The following is an 18,970-nucleotide window of genomic DNA, read 5'->3' as shown; positions in this document are numbered from 1 at the left end:
CTCTGCCCGCTACCGGTAAGTACTTTTTAAACCAAACGGTCTTACCTTCGCTGTTGCTCGCACTGGAAATGACCGACGGCTTCGAAGGGTGAGTATAAATACTCACCGCTTTCCTTCCCGGCTGCCCCTCTGGTCGTCGTCACTTCCCCCTGGTGCTCCCGCTCTTTCTGTGATGAGAGAGTGAAAGAGAAAAAAACACACTGCTGCCCGCTACCGGTGAGTACTTTTAAAACCAAACGGTCTTACCTTCGCTGTTGCTCGCACTGGAAATGACCGACGGCTTCGAAGGGTGAGTATAAATACTCACCGCTTTCCTTCCCGGCTGCCCCTCTGGTCGTCGTCACTTCCCCCTGGTGCTCCCGCTCTTTCTGTGAAGAGAGAGTGAAAGAGAAAAAAAAACACCGCTGCCCGCTACCGGTAAGTACTTTTAAAACCAAACGGTCTGTTGAACTATAACCTCGTGTTGTGAGATTTTTAACTTTGTTCACCCCAGTCCAACACCAGCACCTCCAAGTCCTCAAGATTGCTCAGCCTTTGGCTTTGATCTTAATGTCGTCATTGTCTACAGGAATAGTGCCAGAAAACTAGAGGATAGCAAATGTTGTTCTCTTGTTCAAGAAGGGGAGTAGAGACAACTCTGGAAATTAGAGACCTGTGAACCTTACTTCGGTTGTGGTTAAAGTGTTTGAAAGGGTTATAAGAGATAGGATTTATCATCATCTAGAGAGGAATATGTTGATTAGGAATAGTCAACATGGTTTTGTGAAGGGTAGGTCATCCTCACAAACCTTATTGAGTTCTTTGAGAAGGTGACCAAACTGGTGGATGAGAGTAAAGCGGTTGATGTGGTGTATATGGATTTCAGTAAAGCGTTTGATATGTTTCCCACAGTAGGATATTGCACAAAATACATGGGATTGAGGGTGAGTTAGCAGTTTGGATCAGAAATTGGCTAGCTGTGAGAAGACAAGAGGCTGGTGGCTAATCAGAAATATTCATCCTCGAGTTCAGTTACTAGTGGGGTACTGCAAGGATCTGTTTTGGATCCACTGTTGTTTGTCATTTATATAAATGACTTGGATGAGGGTATAGGAGGATGGGTTGGTAAATTTGTGGATGACACTAAGGTTGGTAGAGTGGCCAATGTGACAAAGAATGTTGTAGATTACAGAGAGATATAGATCAGCTGCAGAGCTGGGCTGAGAGGTGGCAAATGGAGTTTAATGCATAAAGTGTGAGGTGATTCACTTTGGAAGGAGTAACAGGAATTCAGACTACTGGGCTAATGGTAAGATTGTTGGTAGTGTAGGAGAGTAGAGAGATCTGAGTGTCCAGGTACATAGATCCTTGAAAGTTGCTACCCAGGTTGATAGGGTTGTTAAGAAGGCATACAGGGTGGTAGCTTTTATTGATAGAGGGATTGAGTTTTGGAACCATGAGATCATACTGCAGCTGTACGACCACATTTGGAGTATTGCGTACAGTTCTGGTCACCATATTATAGGAAGAATGTGGAAGCTTTGGAAAGGGTTCAGAGGAGCTTTACTAGGATGTTGCCTGGTATGGAGGGAAGGTGTTATGAGGAAAGGCTGAGGTACTTGAGGCTGTTTTCGTGAGAGAGAAGGTCGAGAGGCAACTTAAGTGACACATACAAGATAATCAGAGGGTTAGATTGATTGGACAGTGATGGTGATGGCTAGCACGAGGGGACAGAGCTTTAAATTGAGGGGTGATAGATATAGGTCAGCTGTCAGAGGTAGCTTCTTCACTCAGAGAGTAGTATGTGCATGGAACACACTGCCTTCAACAGTCGTAGACTTGCCAACTTTAAGGGCATTTAAATGGTCATTGGATAGGCATATGGACAAGAATGGAATTGTGTAGGATAGGTGGGCTTCAGATTGGTTCCACAGGTCGGCGCAACATCGAGGGCCAAAGGGCCTGTACTGCGCTGTAATATTCTATGTTCTATGTTCTAAAAGCAGTTCAGCCAGTCCTATTACCACATTCTTTGCCTGTAGCCATGATTTGTTTACATTTGCTTTTTAAATTATTTAATTGTTTCTGCTTCCATCACTCTCAGGCCATGCATTTCAAATGCTAACCTGTTACTACATCAAAAAGTTCATCCTTATTTTGCTGATTGCTTTTTGGCAATGACGTCAAGTCTACATCCTTTGAGCATTAACCTTTCTGCCACCAGCAACAGTTTTTCTCTGTTTAGTCAGTGTGCACATTCAGAATTTTGAATACCTCTATCAAATGTCCGCTCAGCCTTCTCAAAGAAGAATGACTACAGGATCACATAACTGAACTCTATCTTCCCTGGAACCATTCTTATAAACTCCCTCTGAATCCTCTCTAATGCTTTCATTTCCTTCCTATGTTTTGCAGTGTTTAGCAAATCCTTTTGTCCAAATGAACAATATCAACTACATTTCCAACCTCTATGACTCGTCCAAAAGCTGTATCAATCTGGTTAGTACGCTTTGTCCTTATATTCATGTTGGTGTTCCCAAATTTAACAATTACTTGAATAAGTACATTTTTTTTGCTGAAGTATTTCCCACCACTAAAGTTAAACAGATTGGCCTGTAGTTGCTGAATTTACCCTTACATCCTTGTTTGAACATTCCTCCAGGCATCTGGCATCACATCTTTATCTTAAGATCAGTGGGTGATTAGACTGGTTTGATGCCAGAATCTCAGCAATTTCTTCTCCTCTTTTCTTCAGCATCCTATGATGTATCTTGTCTTTCCTTGGTGACCGATCAGTTTTTAGTGCAGCCAGCCTCTGATGCCTACTGTTTTTTAAGTTTTGAAGCTATCTAAATCTCACTTATTTTTTCACTAAGATTTAGTCAGCATCTTCTTCCTTGGTGAAGACAGATGCACATTGCACATTTAGTGCATCAGCCATGCTCTCTTTGTCATGTTTAAATCCTCTTTTAATCCCTGGCAGTCCCCAGCTTTCCTTACTATTTCTATGCGTATGGAAGTCTTCTACATTTTGGTTTTTGTTAGCTTCCAATCTTTTCTCATTCTTTCTGTCTTGGTCTCTTTGATTTTTTTTCTTTGTTCCCCTTTGAACTACTTAATTTGGCCTTCACTTGTATTACCAATCTTGCATTTTTGATGTGCCACCATTGGCTTCTTATTTTGTTCTGCTTTTCTCAATGCAGACATATATTCTGGCTTTGTTAATTTTGTATAGGATCAAGCTGGGCCATTTCCTTGAAGTGAAGTGTTTTCAAATCCCATATGGATGATAAAAATGCCAAAAATATGGTATATATATATATATATGGATAAATGCTATCAAACTTTCATTTTCCCATTTTCGGTTCTTTAGCAGCAGAAGTTCTTACTTTGAATAATGCTGTTATAATAATAGGATGTTTTGTTTCCCATTGAACTACTGGGCATAAAAATGTCACAAGACCAAATGAAAATTATTTGTCATTCTTATCTGTAAAATGTGAAGTTTTAGATGTAAATTGTGCCCAAATAAACAGGGAAGAAGATTTTCAAAATATATGTTGTGTTTATAGTTGCCACATATACTAATTGTCTGTTATTTGAATCCAATAATGTTTTCATAAAAATCAATAAATGCCTTTCCACTGAACAGTTCTGATTTAAGTCAAATATTGCTAAGTATAAAGCTACCAAAGAGCAAACAAAGTTTAAGTGGGGAAAAAGCTGCCAACATAAGTCCAATGGCAGATAAAAACTAACTTGCAAAAATATTTTGAAAGTGGAATCATTTAAACTGCCCTGATGATTTACATGATTTTGTAAATGCTTTCAGCCTACAACTTGTCTTCTCAAGTAAGTAGCCTTATATGGTGCGATAAGTGGTCTCCAACAAAATTGAGGCACAAGTTAATTAATTCACAACAACGTAATTGAAGTTATTCACCAAGTTGCAATTTTTATACATGAAATCATGCAACAATGCTTCCATCATAGGCTGTCCCATTTCTGATGTCTAGAACTTGATTTGTGTTAAATTCCAAAAAGAATTTGTCTACCTTTCCTAATATGAAGACTCAATTAGATAGTTGTCCACAACTCTCACGAGTGATTTATGTGGTTCTGAGAAGGATAGGATTCAAGTAAGTTTTGTTCCAAATGTCTGTTATGGACAGCAATCTCCGGATTGCAGCCTAAAGCAGCCATTTTCACTAATGTGAGAGTTTCAAAGGGAGGCTGAGCCATTCTTTCCATACTTAAATTCTGAGCTTTGAGGATATTTTGATTATCAACATGCATCAACATTATAGAAAAAATGCTACTTGCTTATTTGAAATTAGAAAGTCCCAAAAATAATTGCTACCATTATTCTATGTTCCTAAATTGCAATAAAATAGAAAAGTAGATCTTCATCTATCCACTCAATAGTTGACACCTCATGGGGTCCTGCTGTCAGGAACAGAGGAGCCTCAGCTCTTGAGCTGGTCCAACAGGTACGAGGTACTTGCTCCCTATGTGATTGAGCCAACTGACCACTACACCATGGTAAAGGAGGCCACTCAAGGTTGGGGAACTAAAAGATAAATGGTAGTTGTAGAGGATTCTATAATTAGGGGAATAGATAGTGCCATTTGTTAACAGGATCAAGAGTCCCACATGGTGTGTTGCCTGCCCGATGTTAGGGTAAGGGATATCTCTGATCAATTTGAAAGGATATTGGAGAGGGAGGGGACGGATCCAGTTGTTGTGGTTCATGCCGGATCAAACAACATAGTCAAGACGAGGAAAGAGAACCTGTTCAGGAATTGTCAGGAGCTAGGAACCAAATTAAAGAACAGGTTCTCGAGTTAAAATCTCCAGATTACTGCCTGATCTACGTACACATTGGAATAGGGACAAGAATTAGGGAAGTAAACATGTGGTTAAAAGAGTGGTGTGCGAAAGAAGGGTTCCTTTTCATGAGTCACTGGCATCAGTATTGGAACAAGAGGGATTTTTACTACTGGGACGGTCTCCCCTGGAACCGAGCTGGGACCAATGTTCTTGCGAAAAGGGTAAATAGGCTGGTCAACTGGACTTTAAATTAGAAAGTGGGGGAAGGGAAGGATAGAACTTCGCCCAGTGGGAAACAAAGCATCAGGTTAACATCTATAGGGCTGAATTCAAATGTGTGGAAAAATAAGAACAAAATGACAGAAGCAGAAATCAGGAGAAGTTATTAAAGTCTCCAGCACAGGCACAAATAGGATAGAGTGTTTGGAAAGGGTTAGCAATCAAACTTCAAGCACACTGGACAAACAAAAGAGAGAGTTAATACAGGACTGAAGGTGCTATATCTGAATATGTTATATCTAAATGAATCTTAAGGAATAAGATAAATGAGCTTGTGGCGCATATTGAAATTGGCAGGTATGAAATGGCGGGCACCACAGAGATGTAGCTGCAAGGGAATCAGGATCAGGAGCTGAATATCCAAGGATATATATCCTATCGAAATGATAAGCAAATGGGCAGAGGGGTTGGGTGGCCTTATTAATAAGGAATGAAGTTAAATAAGTATTAAGAAATGAAGTAGGGTCAGATGGTGTAGAATTGAGGAACCGCAAAGATTGAAAAAAATCATAGTTGGAGTTATATACAGGCCTCCAAACAGTGGTGAGGCGCTGGCGTGCAATATACATCAGGATGTAGAAAGGGTGTGTTAGAACGGCAAAGTTACAGGTTGGTAGTGGATTGCAAGTAAAGGAGTTTGTGGAATGTCTACGAAATGGCTTTTTGGAGTTGCTTGTGGTGGAACCTACTAGGGAACAGACAATACTGGGTTTAGTGTTGTGCATGGACGCAGACTCAATAAGGGAGCTTAAGGTGAAGGAACCCCGAGGAGGCAATGATCATAATCTGATTGAATTTAATCTGCAATTTGAGAGGGAGAAGATAGAATCAGATGTAACGGTATTACAGCTGAATAAAGGCAACTACAGAGGCATGAGGGAGGAGCTGGAGAGAATTGACTGCAAGAGGAGCCTAACAGGGAAGACAGTGGAACAGCAATGGCAGGTGTTTCCGGGAATAATTCAGGAGACACAGCAAAAATTCATCCATAGGAAAATGAAGCATGGTACAGGAAGGATGAGGCATCCATGGCTGACTAGAGAAGTCGGGGATAGCATAAAAGCAAAAGAGAAAGCATATAATGTGGAGAAGGACAGTGGGAAACCAGAGAATTGAGAAGCTTACAACGACCAACGGAGGGCAAGAAAAAAAGAGGGCAAGAAGAAAAAAAAGAGGAAGAAGATTAAATATGAGGGTAAGCCAGCCAGTAATATAAAGGAAGACTGTAAGAATTTAGATATATAAAGGGCAAAAGAGAGGCTAAAGTAGACATTGTACTGCTGGAAAATGGTGCTGGAGAGATAACAGTGGGGGACAATGAAATGGCTGAGAAACTAAATAATTACTTTGCATCAGTCTTCATGGTGGATGACACAAGTAATATTCCAAAAATTCAAGAGAGTGAGGGGACAGAGCTGAATATAATGGCCATCACCAAGGAAAACGTGCTAGAAAATCTGAATGGTCTGAATGTGGATAAATAACCTGGACTACACCCCAGAGCTCTAAGACAGATAGCTGAAGAGATATTGAAGGTGTTAGTGGTGATCTTTCATGATTCACTAGAGTCAGGGACGGTCCCAGAGGACTGGAAAATTGCTAACCTGACACCCCTGTTTAAAAGGGGTGTAAGGCAAAATTATAGATCGATTATCCTGACCTCGGTATGTGGATAAGATTTTGGAGTCCATTGTGAAGGTTGAGATTTCTGAATACTTGGAAGTGGATGGTTAAGTAGGGCAAAATCAGCATGGTTTCATTGAGAGGCGGTCATGACTGACAAGTCTGCTAGCATTCTTTGAGGAGATGACAAGCAGATTAGACCAAGGAGAGCCAATGGATGTTATCTTCCTGGATTTCAAGAAGGCCTTTGACAAGGTGCCACAGAGAAGCTGCAGAGTAAGATAGGAGTCCATGGTGTTAGAGGCAAGGTGTCAGCACAGATAGAAAATTAGCTGTCCGGCAGAAAGCAGAGAGTGGGGATAAAAAGAGTCTTTCTCAGGATGGCAGCTGGTGACAAGTAATATTCTGCAAGTCTCAGTGTTGGGACCACAACTTATTACTTTATACATTGATGATCTAGATGAAAGAACTGAGGGCATTCTGGCTAAGATTGCAGGTGATACAAATATAGGGAGAGGCACCGGTAGTATTGAGGAGGCAGGAAGGCTGCAGAAAGATTGGACAGGTTAGGACTGTGGGCAAAGAATTGGCAGATGGAGTACAGCATGGGCAAATGTGAGATCATGCACTTTGGTAAGAAGAATAAAAGCATAGATTATTTTCTAAATGGGGAGAAGATTCAGAAGTCTAAAGTGCAGAAAGTAATTGGAAGTTCCAGTAGAGGATTCACTTGAGATAAACTTACAGATTGAGTCAATAGTTAGGAAGTCAAATGCAGTGTTGGCATTTATTTTGAGAGAACTTGAATATAAAACTAGGGATATACTTCTGAGGCTCTGTAAAGCTCTGGTCAGACCGCATTTGGAGTATTGTGTGCAGTTTTGAGCCCCATATCTGAGGAAGGATGTATTGACCTTGGAGTGTGTTCACAGGAGGTTCACGAGAATGGTCCCAGCAATGAAAAGCTTAACATTTGAGGAACATTTGAGGATTCTGGGTACATAAATGATGGAGTTTAGAAGAGGGGGAGGGATCTAAGTAAAATTTACAGAAAACTGAATGAATGGTCTAGACAGAGTGGATGGTGGGAAAATGTTTCTTTAGTAGGAAAGACTAGGACCCCAGGGCACAGTCTTAGAGTAAAGGGAAAACTTTTTAGAATGGAGATAAGGACAAACTTCTTGAGGATGTAGGTTTGCTCGCTGAGCTGGAAGGTTTGTTTTCTGACAATTCGTCACCATACTAGGTAACATTTTCAGTGAGCCTCCGGATGTAGGCTCACTGGTGGTGTGGCTCACTTTCTGTTTATATGTTTGGGTTTCCTTGGGTTGGTGATGTCATTTCCTGTGGTAACATTATTTCCTATGGTGATATAATTTTGTGTTCTTTTTCTCAGGGGGTGATAAATGGGATCCAAGTCAATGTGCTTGTTGATAGAGTTCCGGTTGGAATGCCATGCTTCTAGGAATTCTCATGCATGTCTCTGTTTGGCTTGTCCTAGGATGGATGTGTTGTCCCAGTCAACATATCCATCCATATGTAAGGATACTAGTGAGAGTGGGTCACGTCTTTTTGTGGCTAGTTGATGTTCATGTATCCTGTGGCTAGTTTTCTGCCTGTTTGTCCAATGTAGTCTCTGTTACAGTTCTTGAAAGGTATTTTGTAAATTACATTAGTTTTGCTTGTCTGTATAGCGTCTTTCAAGTTCATTAGCTGCTGTTTTAATGTGTTGCTGAGTTTGTGGGCTACCATGATGCCAAGGGGTCTGAGTAGTCTGGCAGTCATTTCCTAGATGTCTTTAATGTAAGGGAGATTTGCTAGGGTTTCTGGACGTGTTTTGTCTGCTTGTTTGGGTTTGTTGCTGAGAAATCAGTGGACTGTGTTAATTGGGTGCCCATTCTTTTTCAGTACACTGTATAGGTGATTTTCCTCTGCACTGCACTGTGTAGTGGCTCGTTGAAATAATGTTTCAATGCAGCTTTGTTTGTGAATGTTGGGATGATTGCTTCTGTAGTTCAATATTTGGTCCTTATGTGTTGTTTTCCGGTAAACGCTGGTTTGAAATTCCCCATTGGCTGTTCGCTCTACTGTGACGTCAATGAATGGCAGTTCGTTGTTGTTTTCCTCCTCTTTAGTGCATTTTATGCCAGTAAGGGTATTATTGATGGTCTTGAAGGTTTCCACTAATTTGTTTTGCTTAGTGATGACTAAGGTGTCATCCACTTAGCGGATCCAAAGTTTGGGATATCTGATATCAGGGTTCTTAGCAGAGACAGTAATGTCGAGACTCGAGCAAACAGCTTTGCCAACCATCGAACCCAAACTTTGGGTCCGCTACCTTTGTCATCACTAAACGAAACAAATTAGAGGAAACCTTCAAGACCATCAATAATACCCTTACTGACATAAAGTTTACTAAAGAGGAGGAAAACAACAACAAACTGTCATTCCTAGTTGTCACAGTACAGCGAACAGCCAATGGGGAACTTCAAACCAGCATCTACAGGAAAACAACACATACAGACCAAATATTGAACTACAGAAGCAATCATCCCAACATCCACAAACGAAGCTGCATTAGAACATTATTTCAACAAGCCACCACACAGTGCAGCGCAGAGGAAAATCGCTTATACAATGTATTGAAAAAGAATGGGTACCCAATGAACACAGTCCACTGATTTCTCAGCAACAAACCCAAACAAGCAGACAAAACACGTCCAGAAACCCTAGCCAATCTCCCTTACATCAAAGATATCTCAGAGATGACTGCAAGGCTACTCAGACCCCTTGGCATCATGGTAGCCCACAAACCCACCAACACACTAAAACAGCAGCTAATGAATTTGAAAGACCCCATACAGACAACAGGCAAAACTAATGTCATTTACATAATACCTTTCAAGAAATGTAACAAACACTATATTGGACAACAGGCAGAAAACTAGCAACAAAAAGACATGACCCACTCTTACTCGTATCCTTACATATGGATGAGGAAGGACAACACTTCAACTGAGACAATGCATACATCCTAGGACAAGCCAAACATAGACACGCATGAGAATCCATTGAAGCATGGCATTCCAACTCTATCAACAAACACATTGACTTGGATTCCATTTACCACTCCCTGAGAAAAAGAACATTGAAATAATGTCACCACAGGAAACGACATCACCAACCCAAGGAAACCCAAACCTGAAGGTTCACTGAGGATGATTAGATTAGATTAGATTACATTACAGCGTGGAAACAGGCCCTTCGGCCCAACAAGTCCACACCGACCCGCCGAAGCGCAACCCACCCATGCCCTTACATTTACCCCTTACCTAACACTATGGGCAATTTAGCATGGCCAATTCACCTGACCTGCACATCTTTGTGACTGTGGGAGGAAACCGGAGCACCCAGAGGAAACCCACGCAGATACGGGGAGAATGTGCAAACTCCACACAGTCAGTCGCCTGAGGCGGGAATTGAACCCGGGTCTCAGGCGCTGTGAGGCAGCAGTGCTAACCACTGCCACCGTGCCACCCTATGTTACCTAGTATGGTGAAGAAACATCTGAAAATGAACCTTTCAGCTCAACGAGCAAGCCTACATCCAGAATCTCAACCCAAGCTATAAATCTTCTCAAAACCCTCTAGAAATTTCTTCAGCTAGAGAGTAGTGAATCTCTGGAATTCACTGCCACAGATGGCTGTGAAGGCCCGGTCATTGAGTATATTTAGGACGGAAATAGATAGGTTCTTGTTTGTTAAGAAGATGGAGGGTTACGGGGAGAAAGTGAGAGAGTGGGGTTGAGAAACTCATCAACCATGATTGAATGGTTTAGCAGATTTGGTGGGCTGAGTGGCCTAATTTCTGCTCTGATGTCTTAATAGTCTTTGAGTGTTTTTTTGAGTTGAGCTTTTGTTATAGGCTATTTAATCTATGATAAACTAGTAAAATCCAACTTCTTGTCCCCAAACTCAGACTGAGATCATATTTGTGCTAAAACCATACTTCAGACCCCAACTAAGGAAATTACCTGGATTTTTTTTTTTAATCCATGAAAGCGATTATAATGAAAATGGTCTATATCTAGGATTCAGACAAATTTAAATTGCTCAAACTTTACATTTAATGTTAATGAAATCACTTGACCCCTTGATGAGTTGATTTATTTCTGTTTATTTATATTGTACATTAATCCATTTGTGACCACTAAAACCTCACTGCCTTCTGTGATAAGTTATATATATGACATTACAGTTCTTACATGGTGGCAAATCAACAGTTATCATTTTCTCATGTCAGCTGTTACAGAAGTGCAGCAAGCAGCACAGCCAGACCACTGTACATTGCCTAATAGACCTCAATCTGGTCAGCACAGACAGACTGTTTTAAACTGTCATGGCATCTTTCTTTCCTTTCCACAAGAACATGTGCAGTTTCATCAGTTACAATGCAGGAAGATGAAAATTGTGGTAAATTATGGTAGTGTCCTGGCCATATTCTTCTAGGCATTTTTTTCCCATACAGCTATTGTATGGTTTTGGTAAGTCAACTGATAATGTCAAAGCTGACGGCATACTGTTTAATTTGGCAAGATTGTGCTCCAGCACCGAAGTGTGTAATGTGCTAGTTCACTTGCAACTGCTTGCAGAAAACTTCAGCCTGCCTGCGGGGAGTTTAGGTTGACAGTCGGTGTCAGACAAATCAAAGTTATTGACCAGTACAGAGAGACCCTGGTAAAGACCTTTTTTTAAATTTTCTGTATTTTTTGATTATGGACTGAAATTGGAATAGGCCTATTGAATTCAGAGAATGCAGTGGCGGTAGAATTTCCATCACACTCTTGTGTGTTGCTGATGCATAATTCAGTTCTTGCTGCAATACAGGCAGTGTAGTGACAATAGCTGTTCTATATGCTAGAACCTTTGTTGGCATGTAGCAGTCTTTATTAGTCAAATATTCTTTGCAGTAGTTTGTAGAAGAGTAATCTGGTGCAGAGTGCAATAGAGACCATTGTGGCTGCTCAATACATTGTGATACACCATTGTCCCAATTTAGAAAGTTGTGTTGTACAACAGCACCTGTCAAAACTGCACATTTCATACTCTTAAGCTCTTTGGACTGAAGTTCACACAGCATTGAGGGTCGTATTGCAAGCAATCAATCCCAGGAACATTTTTGCATCGGGGAGTAGTCAATCCAAACATACCAGACAATTATGGGTCAGAAAAATGTAGCAATACTTTTTTGTACTAGATTTTATTTCTGATTCTGGACCATTTCATTCTGGGTACCTATTATGAATCCTGGAGTGAGGATTTAGGGGGTAATTCAGCAGGATATCAGAGAAAATATCTTTTTTCTAAGATCCATGCAACCATGTCCATTTTATGCAAAGTGAGTGCAGACATTGTACTGTAAAATTCCACACTAAGATAAATGTGCGATGTTTTGCCGGAGCAATGCTCACCATCCATTGTAATTTTTCAAGAAAGAATTCTGGATTTCAAGACTTGTATTGGTTTGTTGGCATGCATTGTTTGGTCTTGCATAGTTTCTAATTATCAAATGTAAGCAATGCCAGCAGTGATTTGCTTTTGGGCAAATGATCTTTACAGATGTTGCTTGACCTCCAAAATGTTGTCATGATATTATTTATGTTTTTTCTCTAAGGCAGTAATGATTCTGTATCAACTAGGAATGCTTCAATTGAGCCGCCCTCAAAATTGGAAGTGCTCAATTGGAAGGATCTGCTGGACCTTCTGGAATTTATAGCTCTTTGTGAGCTATTGAATTATTCCCACTCCGCTGCTGTTACCCCAGAGGCTTGTAAATGGTTTCGTATCAAATATAGACCCAATTCCTCTTTGAAAGTTGCTGTTGAAACTGTTTTTACTGCTTTTCCGGGCATGTCTGACAAGCAGAACTCTCAGTGTAAGAGTCTAAGCTTCTTTCTTTAATTATTTTCTCTGGTTTCTGACCGTCATGTAAGTGCAAAGATCCTCTTTCTTTACTGAAACAAAATCGTCCATTATTTCGAATATATCAATAAAATCCCTTAACTTTCTCTGCTGTAAAGAGAGAAATTCCAACGGCTTTAGATTTTCAAGATAACTGAAGTTCCTCATCCCTGGTGTAATCCAAGTAAATCTCCTCTGCACTCTGTACAAGAGCTAATCCTAACTGGCACTGAGTGCTTTTCATCATCCATGTATTCGCAGTTCATGACTCAAAAGAAAATAAAGCCCGGTGAAGAAGGATTGTAGGAAGGAGATAAGCCAACCATAGTTAACCAAGGAAGTGAAGGATAGTATCAATTGAAGAGAAATACAGACAATATGGCAAAGATTAGTGGTAAACCAGAGGATTGGAAAAGTTTTGAAAGCCAACAAAAAATGATGAAAAATAAGAAAAAGGGAAAAAACAAAAAAACTAAATTTGACAGTAAATGAGCAATTAAATAAATACAAACAACAGGGTGATCTTTAAACGTATAATTAGGAAAAGAAAAGCAAAAGTGAATACAAGTCTCTTAGAGAATGAGGCTGGGGAATTAATAATGGGGAACAAGAAAATAACAGAAATAGAATAAATGCTTCGCATCAACCCTCATCGTAGACAACACTAATAGGATTCCAAAAATACTAAACAATCATGGGGCAAAGGAAGGAAGAGAAAATAAATACAACAACTATCCCGAGAGAGAAAGTGCTAGGGAAACTAATGTAGCTGAAGACCAGTAAGTCTACTGGACCTGAGCGTAAATATCTTAGGCTATTAAAAGAAGTAGCTTCAGAGATAGTGAATGCACTGGTAATAATGTTCCAAGAATTTTTAGATTGTAGAGTATCTTCAGGAATTGGAAAACCACCATGTACTGCCCTATTCAAGAAGAGGAGACAAAAAAAAATGTAACTTGACATCTATCATTGGGAAAATGGTTGAGTCCATTATAATAAGATGTAATAGCAGAGCATTTGGAAATACATAATCTAATCAAACAGAGTTAACGTGGCTTCATGAAGGATGAAGCATATTTTTAATCAGTAAGGGACTCAAGATGTTATGGGGAAAAAGCAGGAAAATTAAGGATTACCAGCTTAAACGTGATCTCCTTAAATAGAGAAACAGACTCAATGAGTCAAACGCCCTACTTCTGCTCCTGTTTATTTAGGTTCTTACACTGACATAAGGCGGCAGAGTGGCTCAGTGGTTGACATTGTCTCCTCATTGCGCCAAGGACCCAGGTTCAATTCAAGCCTTGAGCGACTGTTGGTGTGGAGTTTGCACACTGTCCCTGTGTCTGTATGGGTTTTCCCCAGGTGCTCTGTTTTCCTCCCATAGTCCAAAGATGTGCAGGTTATCTGGACTGGCTATCCGAAATTGCCCATTGTGTCCAGGGATGTGTGGACTGGTGGATTAGCCATACGAAATGCAAGGTGATAGAATTAGAGTAGGGAGGTTATTTTGGGTGGGTTATCTTCCGAGGGTCGGTAGGGACTCGATGGGGTAAATGGCCTGCTTCCACACTGTAGGGATGCTATGAATCTATGACTCCAATTTAAGCAATGTGTCAGTTTAAACATTTTCATGCTTTAAGTCTTTCCGTGCTAGTGCTACTCCATGTCTCTGTGACCTTAACCAGCTCTAGACCCTCTGAAATGACAACAGTCCTTTAATTTTGACCTCTTACACATCTTTGGTTTTAATTTCTCCACCATTAGTAAGCTTTACTTAAACCACTGGGGGTTTATCTCTGCAGTTCCGTACCAAAACCTCTTCATCTCTATATCTGTTGTCATTTAAGGCACTTCTTGAAACCTGTCTCCTTGAATGAGCTTTTATCATCTACCTTAATATACCTGAATCTAAGTCAAAATATATTCCGAAGTGCTGCTGTGATGTACGTTGGAATGTTTTACAATATTGATGGTTCTGTACAAATGCAAGTTGTTGTTCAGAGTTGACTCAGTACTCCAGCTCACAACCAACTAGTGATACAAAGATCAGGTACAAATTCCTTACTTTGTTTCCCTGCATAACCAATTCTCTGCGTTGCAGTGTAGTAGGATTTTACTACCTAAAGTTGATCTAGACCTCCTTACTCCATTGCAGGTCTCATAGATTTTATGGATTATCCCTAGATGTGACAACATAGGGAGAAAGGGAAATTAATAGTGTCAGTTCTATATAAAGGGGTAATAATCAGGAGGAGTCTCATTGTAATTTCTGGTACACTTAAGATTTCTTCCCACACCTGGTGTCCGCAAGTAAAGTTTTGAGAATCACCCATTTTCTGATGTTCCACCATTTGAGAGCAAAGATAAAATTAAAAGATTTGATCGGCCCTTTTAACATGAGCATAAATAGGATTATGTTCTTTCAGCCATATAAACTTCATCTGAAGAACATGTCTGTCATTTTCAAATTATAACTGTTATTGTTATTCTATGAAATAAATGTATATGTGCCGTTTCCCAGCCAACATGAATCTTGATTATCTAGATTTCTACATTTTTACCCGTATTATCACTTAAAGAATTTTGTATGTTATGGAAGAGAAATTGAATAATTAAGAGGAAAAAAATGGCCTCACTTCTGCCACAGATTTATGGAAGCTAACATTTTCTTATATGAATGCCTATTTTTGTCAGGATCCATCTGGAAACATTTATTTCAGTGCCATACAATCTATCTGTGGATTTTGTTCACAGCATACCCTTTTGTATATTTCTTGCCTTAAAATTTATAAATGAAATCTAGTTGAAATGTTGCCAGTAAAGCATGGTTTGACTGATTGCTGCTTGTGCTGTTTACCTGCTATTCATCTGTGATTCAATTTCACTTCCCCCTTCATACTGCAGTCAGTGCAACTGACTGTCCTTTAAAGCATGAAGTTTTTTAAAATTATTCCATGATGAGCTTTGAATGCATCTAGCCATGTTGTACTGAAGAACTAAATTTAGTCTTTTGTTTAACAGTCCCTGCCCCATTCATTATACGTAGGGATACAGTAGATGCATTAAATAAAGTAACAGTTGTTGCTGCTCTTTTCTCACATGACACATTGGCATGGAAGTAAATTAACCATAATTTCGAATAAGATTTGCCAAATTATGTTTGTCAATCAGCCAATGTTTGAATTGCTTCATCCCATGTGAGATGATCAGAAAATGTTGAAAGAAAATGTAATTTTCTTTGAGCCAGCAAAGATTTAAATAAACATCTTCATAAGTCTATTTATATTCCCATACTTTCATTATCCGACCTCTTTAAATTGTTATGTTTCATTTATATGTGTTGCCAGGGCTTTGCAAATGGTTTTAAATTTGCCAATTTAAGGACAGTCACTGGGCTTTTTTTTAACAGAAGGTTCAGCAAGATAGATCTGACACACTAAAGTCTAAAGTTGCATTTACAATTTGATATCTGAAGCATGATTATTGCCATTCTTTAATGTGAAGTTTTGAATCCAGGTTCCAACAGCAACGTGTAGTTTCAAGTGATTATTGTATGATCTTAGTTTATGTATGCTCTTAGGAGAAATGAGTATAGTCCAAGAATAATTCTAGTGTGATTTGAACAAAGAGCAACTAAATTTTGTACTTAAACTGTATGCGTAAACTGTGTCAGATGTTTTCATTGTGCAAGGAGGAGAGTGTGAAACACACATTTTTGTTTTGGAACATTTCATTTGTTTGTTTTATGTGATGCCCATGGGCCACATACGTGAAAGTTTGAGAGTACAATTTCCTTTCTCGGTGCAACAACACAAACTCTGCATGTCTCCATACTGAAATATTTGCTGCCTTTGCTCTGGAGTATGTAACAGATCCATGTGGTCCTCATCTTTTGAATAAACAAAATCCCTGGATATGGCAGCACAGTGAGAAGAAAGGAAAATGAGTGGCAGTTCTATGCAAAGAGATAATAATCAGGCAAAGTCTTGGTCTTCTTTCTGGAATGCTTAAGATTTCATCCTTCAACTTCTGTTAAGAGACACCTTCCTTCACATCTTGGAGCAAATTAAATGAGCTTTTAAACTCTTAGCTGTCCAGCTCCTCCACTTCTCCAAACAAAAGAATTTACTGAACTGATTATTTATTTCCGATATTAAAATCTGAAGAAATTGGCATTTCAGAGCTTAAACAGGTTTCTGTACTTGAATAGGTTCAAGCCAAGCCGATCATATTATTTTGTTTATCTCCTTTCACCCCAATTAAAATATAATCAGCCTCTGCATCTCTCTGTGTATTGATAATGTCTGTTTTCTCCTCCTCCTGAATCTAACATAAATATGCATGGTGGCTCAGTGGTTAGCACTGCTACCTCACAGCACCAGGGATCCAGATTTGATTCCAACCTCAGGCGACTGTCTGTGTGGAGTTTGCACATTCTCTCCATGTCTGTGGACCTTCTTGCACCAGTGACTTGTCTAATTGCCCACATCTATTCATGACTAGATATGGCAGAAGTTTAGAGCTTAGATCTTTAGGTTTTGAATAGCTAAGCCTTAGCTATTACTTACTACCTACATAGATAGGCACATGAGCAGTTCTGTTTCGTAGCTTCACTAGATTGACATTTCATTTTTAGGCATACAAGCTGCTGCACCTGGAGTGATGATGCTGCTCCTTCAACAAGGTTATGATGTCCTTGGCTTTTTTTTCAAAGGGATCATAAATGAAGAGTTACCGAGAGGTCTGTCTTGGATGGATTTTAGGTCCAATTTGATTATAACTAACATATACTGCCTCGGGCAAAAGGCTTTTAAGTTTAAAAAAAACACTCGCAGAATGAAAGGGGATGGCCAATTCTCCCAGCTTAGCTTTTCGCTGGTTTGGTTTAGTTTTGACAAGCAGTCAGTTGTGAAGCTGCTGGACCGAAAGAAGCTGATTCTCTCTCTGACATCTCACTTGTAAGAACCTGTGTTGGATTTTTCCTTTCTTTTGCAAAGGGGTGCTTATGGGGATTGTTGCAAGTATTTGGAACAGCGTCATTAAGTTGGGATACTCTGTCGGCTTTTCAGATAGGTTAAGTTATTCTACATTCTGTTCTGTTTTGTTTGTGGTTCATTTGGTGATCACGCAAATGAATTCTGTTTTGCTTAAAACTAATTGGTTGAACCAGCTGTATCACTCCTGGAATATCCAGTTTACACCTGCTTAAAACAATGAGCAAAGTTAGGGTTGGGGCTACATTCTGGAAATATTTTGAGGGGGTCTGGCCTGGTCCATAATACTGGCATGTTCTTTTGATGTTTTCATGAACCTGAACTCATCTCTGGATTGATGATGATGGTTAAATAATGTGTGCTATAAAGGGTGTGGTGCTGGTAAAGCACAGCCGGTCAGGCAGCATCCGAGCAGCAGGAGAGTTGACATTTCGAGCGTAACCTCTTCATCGGGAATGTCAGGGAGGCCAACGGGGCTGAGAGCTAAATGGGAGGGGATTGGCACTTGGGGGAAGGTAACTGGGAATGCACTAGGTAGATGGAGGTGGGGCGTGATTGTGATAGGTCGGAGCAGAGGGAGGAATGGATAGGTGGGAAAGAAGATGAACAGGTAGGACAGATCAAGAGGGCTATGCTGAGTTGGAGGGTTGGATCTGGGATAGGGTGGGGTTGAGGAAACTGGTGAAATGAACATTGATACCATGTGGTTGGAGGATCCCAAGGTGGAAGATGAAGTGTTCTTCATCCAGACTTCAGGTGGCTAGAGTCTGGCGGTGGAGGTGGCCCAGGACTTACATGTCCTTGGCGTAATGGGAGAGGGAGTTGAAGTATTCGGCCACAGGACAGTGGGGTTGTTTAGTGCGTGTTTACCTTAAGAACTCATCCATGTACCTATCCAATTGCCGCTTAAAGGTCGCCAATGATTCTGACTCTGCCACTCCCACAGGCAGCGCATTCCATGCCCCCACCACTCTCTGGGTAAAGAACCTACCCCTGACATCCCCCCTATACCTTCCACCCTTCATCTTAAATTTATGTCCCCTTGTAACACTCTGTTGTACCCGGGGAAAAAGTTTCTGACTGCCTACTCTATCTATTCCTCTGATCATCTTATAAACCTCTATCAAGTCACCCCTCATCCTTCGCCGTTCCAACGAGAAAAGGCCTAGCACTCTCAACCTATCATCGTACGACCTATTCTCCATTCCAGACAACATCCTGGTAAATCTTCTCTGCACCCTCTCCAAAACTTCCACATCTTTCCTAAAGTGAGGCGACCAGAACAGCACACAGTACTCCAAATGT

The 18,970-nt window shown here is 40.3% G+C and overlaps 1 protein-coding gene across 8 annotated transcripts in view; it reads left to right on the top strand.

The window, feature by feature from the left end:
* The window catches only part of supt3h (SPT3 homolog, SAGA and STAGA complex component), a 469,791-nt gene that overhangs the window by 406,277 nt on the left and 44,544 nt on the right, over positions 1-18,970 (top strand). For 3 of the 8 annotated variants that reach the window (XM_043682659.1, XM_043682644.1, XM_043682651.1), the window contains 2 exons: positions 2,395-2,478; positions 12,385-13,217. The exons of 2 other annotated variants lie outside the window; for them this stretch is intronic. In XM_043682659.1, coding sequence (XP_043538594.1) covers positions 2,395-2,478; positions 12,385-12,486 — 186 coding nt within the window. In that variant the 3' untranslated portion in view covers positions 12,487-13,217. Of the gene's footprint in view, positions 1-2,394; positions 2,479-12,384; positions 13,218-18,970 lie in introns of those variants that run through there. 3 more of the 8 variants (XM_043682678.1, XM_043682668.1, XM_043682686.1) reach the window with 1 other exon arrangement.

Source organism: Chiloscyllium plagiosum, chromosome 3 (genome assembly GCF_004010195.1).
Source record: "Chiloscyllium plagiosum isolate BGI_BamShark_2017 chromosome 3, ASM401019v2, whole genome shotgun sequence".
NCBI classification, from domain to species: domain Eukaryota; kingdom Metazoa; phylum Chordata; class Chondrichthyes; order Orectolobiformes; family Hemiscylliidae; genus Chiloscyllium; species Chiloscyllium plagiosum.
This window is presented reverse-complemented; position numbering and strand designations above follow the sequence as displayed.